Raw genomic sequence first — 15,363 nt, 5'->3', positions numbered from 1 at the left:
GGAAAGAAAAGTATCATGCATTGATTGAAGTGAAACATACAAAAGTAATTTAGTTGGAAATATGTGAATGGATAATAACATGCGTGCTCTCTCCTTTTGACATACATCAAGTATGCTAAATTATAATAGCTATAGGGAAATTTGTGGGCCACATTAATGTATGAGTATGCAGCAAATCTGCAGTTATACTATTCACAAATTTGATTTTTACTTCAGAAGTTACATGACAAAGAGCAAGCTTTTTCTATGGAAAGAGATGACTAATAAATGATCAAATAATTACATGTGCTGCGTAACTCCAAACATTAGTCGGCATATTTTCACATAAAGCTGTTCTCAAATCATGTTCCACTGAGATCCAGCCAATGTGACCCAGTCTATGAGTTCAACATACCACTGGCCATTTGAAAAAAAGAAAAAAAATTAGGAAGTCATTATTTGAACCAACAATAATCAAAGGAATTTAGCTTTGAAACCCTAACTTAAACTTAGGATCAGGCTACTCAATACAATAATTAAGCACTGGCTATTATTGTTATTAAAACAGGGAAAACACCTTACTTGTTTTGTGAACAATTCATGTCCTTGTTTAATGCATTATACTTATAAATCAATCAACTAATAAATAGAAAATTCAACACAGCTGTATATGTTTTATTTTTTTTCAAATGGATCTGTACACACTTCATATATGTTCCACTCCACTGAGCAATTACCCAGGCTTAACTAAGAGATGGAAATGAATGTATTCCTTATTCTATGAAACAGAGCAATGAAAAGATTACTAGTGTCTTGTTTCTGTGTTCTTTGTCATTCTCAAAGACGCCTCTATTGGTATTTGACAGAGAAACCACATTAGCAAAATTTCAACTGCATTTCCTGTAACTAAAACATTTCTACTCTGTTTCTTTTCAGAAATGTACATGTTCTTATGTAAAGGAAACCATAATTACTTGGATAGATTGGCCTAAAATGCCCATTTATAAATAATAGTTTATAACATGAAGGATACTTGCTTTATTCACATTTTGCTGTTGACCAGATCAGCAAGAAGAAAAACATATTAAATTAATATGTTGTGTAGGTATCTGACAGGGAACATACAATGCACTACTATAGAAATATATAAAATTATTTATTTGACAAGAGTAGCAAATTAGATTTAAATTCATAAGTAAGGTTTAATCCAATATTGAGCTGATAACTACTTGCAAACTATAAACAGGACTTTCAGAAATCAGTGCTCTCAATAAACGTGTTAATAGCTGCACTATAAATGAATCAGACATGGGTCTTCACATCAAGATACATAACAGAAAATCTCAAACACTATTTCATTCAAACAGGCTGCTTTAGTATTTTACTCATTATGAATATAACAATATTAACATAATGATTTGACTGACACTCATCTCTGGATCAGACAGAATTTTCTACCATTTTAAAATGCATAATAGTCTATATTTTGTATGAACTAATAAGTACATGAAATTTGCCATTTGTGAATTTTAAGTTTTTTTTAAAATAGTTTTGTTTTAAAAAAATAAATTGTTTGTATGAGTAGGATTCTGGTCACCCTTCTATAGGAAAGATGCTGTTAAACTGGAGATATTGCAAAAAATATACAAGGACATTGATGGGATTAGAGGGTTTGGACTACAGACAGGCTAAATAGGCTGGGGCTTTTTGGAATGGAATGAGCTGCCAGAGGAAGTGGTAGAGGTGGGTATAATTACAACATTTAAAATGCATCTGGATGAGCATAAGAAAAGGAAGGGTTTAGAGAGAGAGATGACCCAATTGCTAGCAAACGGGACCATGTCAGATAGGAATGTCTGGTCAGCGCGGATAAGTTGGACTGAAGGGTCTGTTTCCATGCTTTTTGACTGAATGGCACTCTGAGTGCTGGATAACAAGTTATGCACACAAATGAATTTAAATACTCTCTGAACAACAGTGGATTTAGTAAACCGATCATTGTGTAAAACTTGTTTACCTAACAAGCCTATAAAATGCAAGTGCCCTTCCATTTAAAGCTGCACACTAAATTTCCTGAAACACAATCGGCCTATAAGTTGGTCAAAGAAACTGCAACAATTATACCTATTTATTTTGAGATTGCTAAAACTAATTTCTTCTCAATAGCTTTTAATCAGATTCCTTTACAAAGAGTTTCAAATTCTGGAGTATTATTAGCAGAGATGGTGAGAAAAAAAGTACAGAAAATTAGAGGGTATAAAGAAAATTAGAGGCATGGTGCAGCTCACCTGCCTATCTTCTCAGTTACAGTCTGGGATAAATCAAAATTTTTAAAAAGTGAAAACATTTAAATTGGATGCGGGGGAATGAGAGAAAAGCTGGGACGCAACATTACCCTCCATTTTCCTCTCTCCAACACACAGAAATCAAAGACAACATCTAAAATGCATGACCTGTATTCAGTTTAAAGTAATCAATGAATAGTGGTTCCAATCCCCCAGTGCCACTCCAATGATGACTTGGCTGACAGGTTAGACCATAAGCAGGCAGAAATGAAAGCTATTACTTTAAATTTCATTCAGGAAACTTTAATTTTTAAAGAGTCCATTCTATTACCAAAATGCCTTTTTTTCAAAATTACACAATTATTAGCATTATTAACATTCATATGATTTGCCCTTAAGTATTTAAGAAACAATAACTGATGGTTCTTCAAAGTTGGCAACAAAAAGTAGTGAAGAAACAGCAGAAAGAATAAATATAGAGACAATAATGATTAACAGCCATGAATAGAAAAAGGGGGAAAAAAACAGAATGCAAGAAAATCAGGTCCAGGGAGAAACAGAAAAGTGAAGCAGTGGGGGTGAAGTTGATTCGCATTGATAAAATAATACCGGCACACAGCCAATTGGCAACCTATTTTATCCTGTGCTCTTCTCAATGCAAAACAGGTTGCCAATTCACTATGAACTCATTAGGTGGTACTGTTGTAACCAATTTCACTCTCAATGATACTAAGAATGCAAGCAAACAGTACTATGGCATAAGGACAGTAACAACAGAAGGATAAATGATGCATTTAATCTTTGATCTGTAATTTTCCTATGCACACATTACGGAGAACACAGATACAAATTCATTGTATACAGCAGAAGAAATCAAAATTAAGCATATACTGAAATAAAGAATAAAAAAGTCTTGCTTGGAATAAAAAAATTCGAAAATGAATCAGGTGCATCATCATACTATGATTTTCAGAAACAGATCGTACTCGTTACAACACCTTTCCAAAAACAAAAATAGCTCAACTTCAAGTTATTTGCTGTTGCTATTTCTTGCAATGTATTCTACTTATCTGAGCAATGCAAACATAGAGTTCAATACAGAACTATTTTTAATTGAAATGTATGTAGAGCAATCCATACAAACTGATAAAGCAAACATTTGTCAAAAGCTCATTAAACTAAATAAACATTATCTCAAAGAATCTTCATTTGATGCTGTTCAACACTTAATCCTTTTTGAATTTTACTTACATTTTAATGCATAACACCAACAATTAGTGAGACACTTAATATACAATTGCTTACCAAAATAAAATGAATATTTCTATGATAAAGTAAGTCACTTTACAAACATGCATCTTGCAACATTCTTCAAGAAATACCTTAACTAAAGTTACAAACATACATTGTATACATTATGAGATCAATCCAAATGTAACTACGATGAATTAAATTCCCAGTGTTAATAGTAATTTGCTTATAGTTGGGAGGAATTGCAAGAAATAGTTTCTCTCTCTGACCCAGCATGCAATAAAAAACTTACACTTATCCAGAAAAGCACCAAATGTGAAATTGAGTGCTTCTTTGGAAATTCTTAAAAATTCTAGAACATTGCCCTGAACTGAATGCTTTCCAAAACGTAAAGTGGGCATGAATTCTGGTCAGGAATTTCAATGTTCCATTCAAATCAATGCTCAGCTGTCTTCTGTTGGGACATCCTTTTAAAACTGAATGAGATAGGCTAACATAAGACACGTGATCACTGTTTATAGTCCACTCTGTGGGTCATAAAAGTATCCTAAAATGTTGTTTGCAGTAAAATTCAAATCATACCCAACAGAAACCTACAGATTTTAATGTCCCCACAAGGAAAATTGCTGATTGCACTTGGAATGCACTCACTCTTTGAACATAGAAACACAGAAGTGTAGAAATTAGGAAAAGGGAGTAGGTTATTCAGCCTTTCAAGTTTGCTCTGCCATTCAATATGATCATGGCTGATCACCCAACTCAAAACCCTGTTCTCGCTTTCATCCCAAATCTTTTGATTCATTTAGCTATAAGAACCATGTGTAACACGTTCTTGAAAACATTCAATATTTTGGCCTCAACTACTTTCTGTGGCAAAGAATTTCATAGGTTTGAGTTAATATGGGATATGGTTAACAACAGCATTCATTTTCCATGACTGCAAGTGTCAACCACACAGAGGCAACACGCAAGCAAACTGGCTCATACGCAATCAATTCATGGAAATGTGCATTTATCAGGTTACTGAAAGATTATATTGCTCTATTAGGAGGTGATAAGTTACCATAAGTAAACTAATGAAAATGTATTTTATTACACATATACTTAAGATATTAAAAGTTATAGTTATCTTGAGCTCCACTAGAACACAAAGTTTAGGGTAATAATTAGAATAAAATACCCAAAGGATTCAGTGGATTAAAAAAAATCTGCAACTGTCAAGTACATCTTACAATTCCCAGCCCAGAAAAAAAGTCAGTCCTGTGTTCTGAATCCTGCATGTATTTTTGGTAAACTGATGAGTTGGGTAATTCAGACTTAAAGAGAATAAAATGAGCAGAAGCTTCAATGCAAGAGCAAGGACAGAATTGATAATTCAAGACCTGGATTCTAAAACAAAGTGAGATAAAGATATGCCCCCCCAAAAAAGGTGAGGCCAGTCATCTCCCACAATTGGTGTCAAAACTTGAACAATAAGGAACGAATCAAACCCAGAACTGGTGACCTTGGTATAGAGAAAATGTTAAAAAGCAGTCAGAGTAGAAACAGAAGCTATTCCAAATAAATCAGATGCACACCATTGTGGTGTATTTTTAAAAAATGCAACACGGACAACGTCAGGCTGATTGGAAATGCATTTTCTGAGAGCTTCTCACCTTTCCAACTGTCAAAAGAATTCATATCACAACCATGAAAATTGGAGGAATTGCTCCAATTCTCTAAAGCACTGAAACACTTCCCCCTGCAGTGTTTACCTTTGTTGAAATTCAACAGTAACCAATATTAAGAGCTGAATCAAGACTAAAGGGCTCAGATTTCCAGGTACAGAACTATATGCACCTTTCCCTTAGAATACCTTAAGTTATTCTGTGGAATTTAAAAGATTTTTTTTTAAAAAGGCATGAGTTAGTACTTACATTCATACACATCATTCTACATGAACAGATTATCTCTCAATCAAAATAGGATGCAAAGTTTAGGAAGAGATATGTAATAGAAGGCTGATTATTTTTTTTTGCTCTATGTCCTTAATTCTTGGTTTAATTTTTAAACTTATCCCATGCAACACACATTAATGCAAAGCTGAGCCAATGAAGATATCACCCATTTCACTGCTTTTGTTATTATTGCTCCATAACTGGCCGCTGGAATGAATGCTGGAGTGATCAGGGGGACTCACTCCCTTAACGCCCTCAGGAAACCATTTGGCCTCAATGCAATACTTTTCGCAGTGAACCAGCAAAGATCAGGACTGGTCCAGTAATGAACTGCAGATGACATGAAACATCACTTTCTAATTCATGGCATATCATTTTGGTACAATAAGTAAATCACATCAACATATAAGCATTACATCGCTTTATCAGTATTTCAGCACTTTAATATTCCATGATTACAAAAATGTAGTTTAAAATTGAACTTCTGGACACAAGATATAACATCACAAATCAGACATTGAATTTTCAGTGAAAGTTGGATTATTTTGTTTCATAATTTACTTCTCACCTTACTGCGAAACTAACTTAATGCTTTAAGTTAAGCACTGCTCACCATTCCACAAACTTTTTTTTGGATAAAGTAGAACCTCACAGTGCAGTAGTGGTCATGGAGTTATGTTGACAGTTAAATATGTTCCTTAATTGCTGATAACTATTTTATTTTCCTATGTAAAATCCTCAAATAATTGCATCTGAAGAATATTTTGATTTTAATTTTATGCAGATGTGACTTTTCACGGAACAAAAAAATAAAATATCAAACTGGGGGTGCAACTATATCACTTCTGCTAATTCAGTGATATACAATATTAGGTTCAATAAACCTCAAATATTCACTGTAAACTATATTATTTATTGAAAAATATAAAACCCTAAAAATTCTGGTAATCAGGATAAACTGGTAGTAAAAGTGGTTATGACACCTGTGAGAAGCCCATTTCATCCATGCATAAACAAACACATTTTCTTTAAAATGGCAGGACTAATGGAATGCCACCACATCACGACCATGTATATGTTACTTTGATTTTCAGTGATTATTGTAGCAATAAAAACAGCATTGCATAATATCATAGTTTAAAAAGAGACACAGGTCAACAGTAGCTAACATACTGTTTAAACTTGAATCAAGATTTTTGCTCTTGAAGTAGGGAAGTAACTAGATTTGACTGCATCTTCTGTATAGAAACTGGATGTGATTAATAGCATTGCTTACAACACCGCAGAACAGGGTCGTCTCCTAATCCTAAATTCACCCTGGTAAAGAGGAAAGCAGATGGGTCACAACTCAACATCTGCACTTGAATAAATGACAAGTTATAACAGACCCAAAATAACCAATTATTCCTGGTGTTTAGCAAATAAAATTTGCTTTAAAATTCAGCAATTTAGCTTATGGTTCATTATAATATCTAAGAACTGGATTCCCCTGTTCATGACAGCATGTGTAGATCAAGTTTCCCATTGCCTCTAAAAGACATCTGAGCAGAGAAAATTCAAACAGCTGTCTTTGTGAATATGGACCTGATACATTGTGAACAGTGGCTACGGAAATAGCAAAAACAAAATCATTCTGGGTCTACAAAATGATAAAATATACAACTAAGTTCCATTTCCTATTAGTGACCACTGGTGATTCTATAATGCTTTCCATGGAAAATATGTAAGCAACTACCAATTACAGTATTAACATGGAATGCTTGAATATGTTAATAGATCTTTAAATAGTAAATGTGCAGCTAATACTTTTAGTATAACATCAAATATTTGAGTTTTCTCAGTTAGCCTTGGTTATGATCATATAAACAAATAAGTAAAATGAAAATAAGTGCTAAAAATACAAATATTTATTTGAGGAATTGAAACAAACTCAGACTTTAATCCTTCAAAATGCCCACTGCGATATTGGAAAACTTAATATTTTATAAACTGTTAATTTGTGCTCTATTTACATGATAAGGTTTAATTTTCTGTTTTTATACCTGAAATACATCTACCTCATAGGGCACAGATAACATCACCTGGTAAGCTTACTTGGAGTTTATAAAAGCAAGCAATATTACAAGCAAATAAAATGTAGAATTAGCACAAATGGTAATTGTTATTTCAATACTAATAATTCAGAAAAATCATTCAGAGCAGTATACAGTTACAAGTGGTTTTCTTTTACTTTGAATGTCTTAAAGCTTTAATATTAAAGAATTAAACTTCTCTACATGTATTAATCATAAAATAAATTATTAAAATTAAAATGAATTTAAAACAAAACTGCATTAGCTTATAAAGCAGGTAATGGAAACTATGTAATATATTATTTTGAGTCAATTGTTGCAGAGAATAACAGCTAAAAACACACCTTATACAGCTATTAAAGATATGACCCTATTGCAGTTCTCTTTTGTGGTGCACTTTCTACATCGGCAAGGCTATTAATCAAATGGCAGGTTCAAATTGATGCGTTTTATATAGACAGCCCTGACCACACACTTTAATTGCCTAGTATTAAATAGTAATTAAGTTTCCAAGCTTTAAAGTTTAATTAAAAAATTAAGTGGATGTTACAGCCATTTATTGGTTTGAAGAAGTCTTTAGCAGGCACAGTACTCTTGGCTCGAATGGCGAAGATGCTGCAATTTGTTATCGACAGTCACTCAAATAGGAGGTCATTTCACAAGTCTATTGTGAACAAAGGTGAACTAGGCAACTAATGAATGCTATGACCAAGAAGAACATAGACAATCTAGAGGCAAATAGTATTAAAGTTGCTAAAAAGTAACAGTGATTGAACAACACCTTCACGAAAAGTACAACTATTAAACTGCTTCATTTGCAATGATATAGATTCTTCTATATATGCACTGTATATCAATCAGCAGATAGAGCATTTGCCATTTACAATTGTAACAAAATCATATTAAGAAAACATAGAATCACTTAATTCTACGAGCGATTAAACAGCATTTGAAAATACCTGGCACTTTTATTAGATACCTAGAATAAAAAGTGTTCTACTTTACTAATCTACTGAAATAAAATTAAACCTACTGTCTAAATTTTACAATGTACAAATGTGCTATGAAATTATTTATAGATAAAATTGCCTGTTCACTCATCATATACCTAATCTTAAATTTGAACACAATTTAAATTCACTGGTCTCTGCCTACCTAGCTGTGCAAGATCCAAAACACATTCAACATAATATCAGGTTCATACATTAACCCCCTTATGTTCACTTTAATCCTTATATTTACTGTTTCTTTTATCATTCCACATCAAACTTTAAGAGCAAGTCATTCTGCCTTGCCATTCAAATTAAATTGAAGAAAAATGAAACAATGATTTCTTTGATTATTTAATAAGTCAATTAAATGAACAACTAGACCAACTAGGGTGATCCTGGATTCAATCCCTGTCTATGTTAAATTAATTCTTCACCAAAAGGTGCTAAAGCATTATGTTGCCTATAGCACCTCAGGGTTAGGGAGGGAATAAAACAGCCATATTTCACACTCTTGATCCTATGACTCCTGTTGAAAGTGGGTGCACATATGGATGCCAAAAAGCTACAAACAAATACCATCATGGCAGAATGTTAGTAACAGCCACTGTGGTAGAGTACTGGAGGGTAACTGATGCCTGTGTATCCATATTCCAACAAAAAGTCAATGCTTTCCAGAGAGGAGGGAAGATTTAGACAATTGCTCAGATATGGCGGGGGGAATAATTAACATGAACCTTGATGCTATTATTCTGAATAAATTGTAGTGAAATAGTGCTCAGTTTAATTATATTGAAGCTAATAAAACTGTTTAACCAATGCTTTAATAACTTATGTAAGAATTGTTAATGCAGAACTAACAGAATTTAAAATCTAATTTGGTAATGGTCACATCAGTAATTCCATGTAAATACAGTTGCAGGAAAACAACTTGTCAAATATTTTCAGAAAACATTTGTAATATTCACACAAAATACAAGTATTACAAAATAAATGATTTTACAGTCTCAACCTGTAGGCTCCTGCAACTGGAAGGTCTGATTTTCAACAGGACTAATGCATTTCACAAGGCAAAGAATTGTAATTGTGTTTTTCAGTTTCATATTGCAGCAAAGTAAAAAATCAATACCGTTTGTCTAGCCTGCAGTAAAAATGGAATCTCTTATTGAGTAATTAAACACCCATTATTGTCATGGACAGCAAAACAATGAATTTTAAAAGAGAACAAATTTTTGTAATGAAATACTGGAGTGACAAATTTGTTTTGAGAAACAGATGGACAATAAAATTCCTAAATGTTTTTGTTATCGAACATGGCAAAGAAACTGGAAGAAAAAATGATCACGCAATAACAATGTAACCTTGAAGTAAAATCGCTTCAGCTGGAAATAAAATACAGGGTCCAGAATTTGAACACAGTTTGAACTTTATCTGTGGATCACTATCAGGGTTTAAGGAAAGTAAAGAATCTTAGCAGCAGTGCAATTAATCTAAATAAGAAAGAATTTACTTTGATGTTGTTGGATCAAACAAATTCACACATTGTTGATGCAAAGGTGAATCATTGTGCCAAAAGGCAGTTGTGGCTTAGTACTTGTCTATTGAGGTAATTGTCCCATTATTTCACTGTGGCAGATTTATTTTCTAATTCTTCTATTCTTTTATAGTTTGTTTCTATACCTTAAAAATAGTATTGCTTACAGTATTTACATAAATAGTGATATTGTTACCAAACCAATCTGTGGTCATCGCAACAAATTGGTGATTTCCTAATGTACTGGTCAGCAAGTAGGCTTTCCACAAACACACTTCTGGTCAATAAGCAGCTAATTCCAGCACAGGGTGGCTCAGGCTAGAGTTAGAATCTGATTACATGGACCTTTTTTCCGACATTCTGTAAACCTTCATGGCAGTTTACCAACATCTTCATCACATTTTTACAGACCAGAAAACTGATAAACTCTCAGGTACCAAGGCTCCTGCAGTCAATGTCTGGCATACTGCCAAGTACATAGCCATACAATGCTTCAGGGCCTGGATGTATGAAGTATTCAACAGACAGCAAAAAAAAAGGAAACCCTGCAAAAGACTGAAATATAAACAATAATATTTGAAAATCATACTGCTTGGCTTCCAGAATATTTTATATTTGTTATAATGTTATAGCTGCAGATGGATTTTATTTTTCCTGAGAGGTTATTTTTTAAAGTTCTGTCTCATTCACACTACAACTCTTCATATACCAGAAACTGTAATCTGTTCAATTAAAATGTAAACACTGTAATGAAGACATCAGTTTTTAGGCAAATGCCTTCCTGTGCCACTTGGGATATGATAATTACTAGTGTAAATCTATGGATGCTCATGAATCCTCTACAAGTCCAGATTAAAAGCATTACCACTAAACCTCCCTTTTTCTCCATTGGGGACTGCCTGGTCTAGCCAATTCCCAATTTGCACACAAACAATCCAGACCCTACTTTCTGCCAGGCATTGATCTTTTTTTTTAAATTATAAAGTTTGCAACTAATAGGTAACATATAAAATTCTACTTTTTCCTAACATATCATTTCACAGTTTGCATACTTATTTTGGGGGAAAAAAAGCACTTTCTTTTCTCCTTTACTGGAGCGAATACTTCACTGGTGAAATGGACTTTTGAGAAGCCAGTGCTCATGCTTCAAACAGAATCACAGAGATTCCACAGAAAGAATAATAAGAAAGCACTGCATTTGTGCTCAAACTTTTTTTCCTTTAATTTGTTTGCGCTGCATGCTGTCAGTCAGAACAAAAAAAAATTGACCAAGCAGACAATCTCAGCAGCTGAATGTTGATCATGTCAGGGAAGTGTGTCAAGGATTTGTGGTCCTTCATCTTCTCAGCAGAGCAAACACATCCCTCAGAGCAGCGACAGGCAGCTGGTTTCACTTTATAATGTAGTCCAGCCTAGATCTGTACTAAAAATTGTCAGCACACTCAAAAATAACACAAAGAAAACATATCCAGCTGCTGGAAGGGTGAACATCATGCATATTAGAAATGGGATTTGTTATATTTGCATGATGCTAGCTCCCCTGGGTCTCTTCTTTCTAATCTAAAGCACAAACACAACACTTAACATATTTGCTTACAGCTGACAAGCTGAGGTTGATGGTATTTTACTCGAGCAGTCTTACTTGGAGATACTGAAAAATGTATTATGTTTATAACTAGTACAGATAAAGTGTTCTATGAACAAACCTACTCAGATATTCATTATCTTTTACTTCCTAATATACAATCAGGTACACACCAAAACAAAAACAATTTTTAAAAGTTCAAATAATTATGCTTGAAGGTGCAATGAAGGTTACAAATGCAGTCATCTGTCTTGTTTCTGTATACACAAATTCTTCATTTGTTCTGTTCCATACATACACAAACAATATTCTCAGTGTTCTTGAAGGTGTAACATAGTTATCTACTCTAGATAATGAGGAATTGCTCCATACTGGTGTTCATTTCTGGCCCTTTTCTATCATATATCTTATTGAGTTTTCTAGACACATAACAGCTTAAATAATTCTGCTGTGTTTGCAGCTGGTATGTGGTCTGCACTCGTGAGTATCAGGAAAAACATTGTTTTCAACTATTTACACCACCGAAATTCGCTCGCATGCAAAATACTTTCGCGAACTTCCCAGCATCTGATTCGCATACTGATTTAAATGCCACGTTTTGCATGGGGACGCGAGGACACAGTCCTGAATGTGGGAGGGGGCTCGGGTGGGGTAGTCAAGTGTCATCATCAATATGTGGAAATATTGCTATTTACGTGATGCAACTGTTGGACTTTCATTATTAAAACAATGATCCTGGCACAGGGGCTTCATACGTTCATAGGTCCAGTGATAGGAATAAGTTATTGTTATTTCGTCAGAGACCAATACAAAAGTCTTTCACATAGCGGTACTATTGATCAGAAGGATTCCTATAAATGTCTCATTAAAGCAACTAAGTGGAAAAAAATTAAATATCTAACACATATCTAATAGCATAAGACCTTTACTACTACCTTCAATTCCTCGCTTTCCAGCAATTAATTTGCGGAACTGAATTTTCCTTTAACTTAAAACGCTCTGGGACTGTTATGGCTGTTACACATCGCAATTAATTGACACCAAAATTCACATCAAATCCTGAGGAAAAAACATTGGTTTTGCCTACTCTGCTCACACTGGGTTTCATCAACTGCAAATTGATTAATACGTTCAAGTTTTGTTGGCAATGGCTTTTTTTGAATAAATGGCGCAGTCGTATTAAAATAAACCCTAAATCATATGATTGTTAACTACAGGCAACCGTTGGCTAACCCTAACCTGCTGTTTTCTGCTGGCCGCTCGCTGTGAATTTCGCACTAATGAATACCAATCGCAAAAATCGCATTCCCGTCAAATACCAGCCCTCATCACTTGTACTGCCCCCGATTTAAAATTTATAAACGCGAGAGCCTCTCTATAGCATCCTATGCACACCACTGCCAAATCCGCTATGAATATATATTACACGTTTAGCACGAGATCGGAAGGATCTCTAAAGCTCCAAATTATGGAAACGTGCACATTAAACATCTTTAAGGTGGAAAAAAAAGCTTCCGCTCTTAGATGCTTTGCAAATGACAAAAATGCAACAACAACAGAAACATACCATAAACACTCGCGCTACTGATCATTTCTTGCAAGCACACAATTGGATTCACAATCAGAATTCCGACCGTTGGGTTTTCATTAGCCACTTTTCCCCCCCTCTTGGCTATCAAATTTCACTGCTGAAACGTGGACCCCTTCGTCAGGTATTCATTTAACCTACATGCATGTAATCGCGGGGGGGGGGGGGGGGGGGAGCGACATCAACAAAAAGGGATCTGAGAGACAGAGAGCGCACCACACACAAAAAAAATACAAGCACATGATCACGAATCCAAGTCGCTGTCAATTTCACTCACTTCCATGGAAACTAACAAGAAGCTCCGGGGAGGACAGTAATAGGATCACTGTACTGTATATACCATTAGATTATACATCTCGCTCTCTCTCTCTCTCCTCTGTTCCACGGCACAATACGCCCACCATGCTTCCTTTGCAGCCTGAAAATAGATGATGTGGTTATCTCTCCAGCTCCCAACAGTTACAGCACAGGTTCAGCCTCGGCTCTGACACTTGGGTGCCTTTTTTTTAAATAAAAATCACGAGCATATACCACGCCAAGTAAGGGAGGTCTGCTTTTTATTTACACTCCTGAATTTGCTCAGAAGTTATTCCCCCAGCAAACCAAGCTGCAAAGCACTCTCACCGCTGTCCGACTCGACAGCGGAATAACTCTACTCCGCTCCAATGGGGAAAGAACATGCACATGGGGAGGGAGGGGAGGAGAGAGAGCAGTGAGAGAGGGGCGGGGGTTGGGGCTCTGCTGAACTCTTGGATTCTCACTACTGCAATTAACCCGCTTACTTTAAGGAAAAGTCCCAGTCTTTCTTTCTTTGTGTGCGTGTGTCTTTTTTAAACGCGTTAGTCTAGAGTGCGGGGCGCACAGCGTGTGCAAGTGATTTGCGGGTGCAGATAAACACTGGGGGGGAAGTCAGGCGGGGGGTTATTCAGCCCCCACCTCCCCCCAATGCCCTAATCTGCTCGCGATCGCTTCGATTTTACGGGATTCAAATGGAAATGTTGCTGCCAATCGGGGCGGAAAAAAAAAGGAAGTCTTACCTGGAGGGTCGCCGCGGAGGTTGGGAACATCGACCCCGGTGTTTACTGGCAAGCGGGAGCTCGGGTGAAGCGGGGCTGACAAGGATTTGAAATCATTCCAAGTTTTCAAACCAGTGCGCTCGGAAGACTGCCATGTTGGAATTCGGACCCAAAACAGCTGCCTCGGCCGAGGAGAGGAGGGGGACACGCATGCGTCCGAGCCGGAGAGGCAATTTCAAACAAGACATCAGGAGTGAAACACCACGATAGTCCACTCACTGAACGCTTCACTCTGAAAATAAACTGCGGCAGACTCACGGCTCCTTGACAAGATCTCATTGTTGCCAAATCCGAACTGCAGGCTTTTTATGTTCCTCCTCCTTCTGGGTCAGTTTGTGCTCAAGTTCTGAAATCCAGTTTGAATTCCGACCTTTTTAACTGAGCATCATATTATAAATATAATGCATGCCTCGGAACACTCTTCACCGAGATGAACATGCACTGTTACATGTTGATGTTCATTCCCAGGGAATACACCTTTTGTTGCTTCTCTGATTGAGCATTTTTTTTTCAAACCACCAATTTAAAATGAACAACTTTCGTGAATCAATTCGAGTGTTCTGTAAACCTAATTTGCATTGTGCCACCATGTTAACATCTTTCAAGGTTTGAATTACATAAGACTCACAGAGACAAATGCGTCAAATCTTGTTTTGACTAACAACTGTAAAACATCTGCATACTTAATAGTGAAAAAAATGAACACAAAAGGGATGTATTGTGGATACTGGAAATCTGACATGAAAACAGATTGTGATGAAATACTCTGAAGTGATGAAAGGTTATTGAACAGACACATTAACTCTGTTTTTTACCTCTCCAAAGCTGCTGCCAGCCTATCTGAATTTCTCCACAACTTGCTGTTTTTGTACAAAAACAAACGGAAAAAAAACCCAGTAAAGATACAGCCTCAAATATTGGAGCAAATAACAACAAAGTAGGACTCATAATGTTAGCCCTCCTATCTTCCCAAGAGGTTGCCAGACTTTTGAATTTCACCAGCAATTTCTGTTTTTAATTTAGATCTCCAGTATCCACAATTCTTTGTTTTGTTAAAAAAAATAATT

General features: G+C 35.5%; 1 protein-coding gene across 4 annotated transcripts in view; it reads right to left on the bottom strand.

Moving 5' to 3' along the window:
• Positions 1-14,806, bottom strand: part of fign (fidgetin) — a 49,534-nt gene extending 34,728 nt beyond the window's left edge. The window contains exons 1-2 of one of the 4 annotated variants that reach the window (XM_072579476.1): positions 14,258-14,806; positions 13,498-13,638 (exon numbers count right to left, since the gene is read on the bottom strand). Coding sequence is in view for 1 of the 4 variants with exons in the window: in XM_072579473.1 (XP_072435574.1) it covers positions 13,200-13,224 (25 nt within the window). In the remaining 3 variants the exon portion in view is untranslated. Of the gene's footprint in view, positions 1-13,199; positions 13,318-13,497; positions 13,639-14,257 lie in introns of those variants that run through there. The other 3 variants (XM_072579477.1, XM_072579474.1, XM_072579473.1) reach the window with 3 other exon arrangements.
• Positions 14,807-15,363: the final 557 nt, after the last annotated feature.

The sequence above is a fragment of the Chiloscyllium punctatum genome, chromosome 10, assembly GCF_047496795.1.
Source record: "Chiloscyllium punctatum isolate Juve2018m chromosome 10, sChiPun1.3, whole genome shotgun sequence".
NCBI lineage: Eukaryota > Metazoa > Chordata > Chondrichthyes > Orectolobiformes > Hemiscylliidae > Chiloscyllium > Chiloscyllium punctatum.
This window is presented reverse-complemented; position numbering and strand designations above follow the sequence as displayed.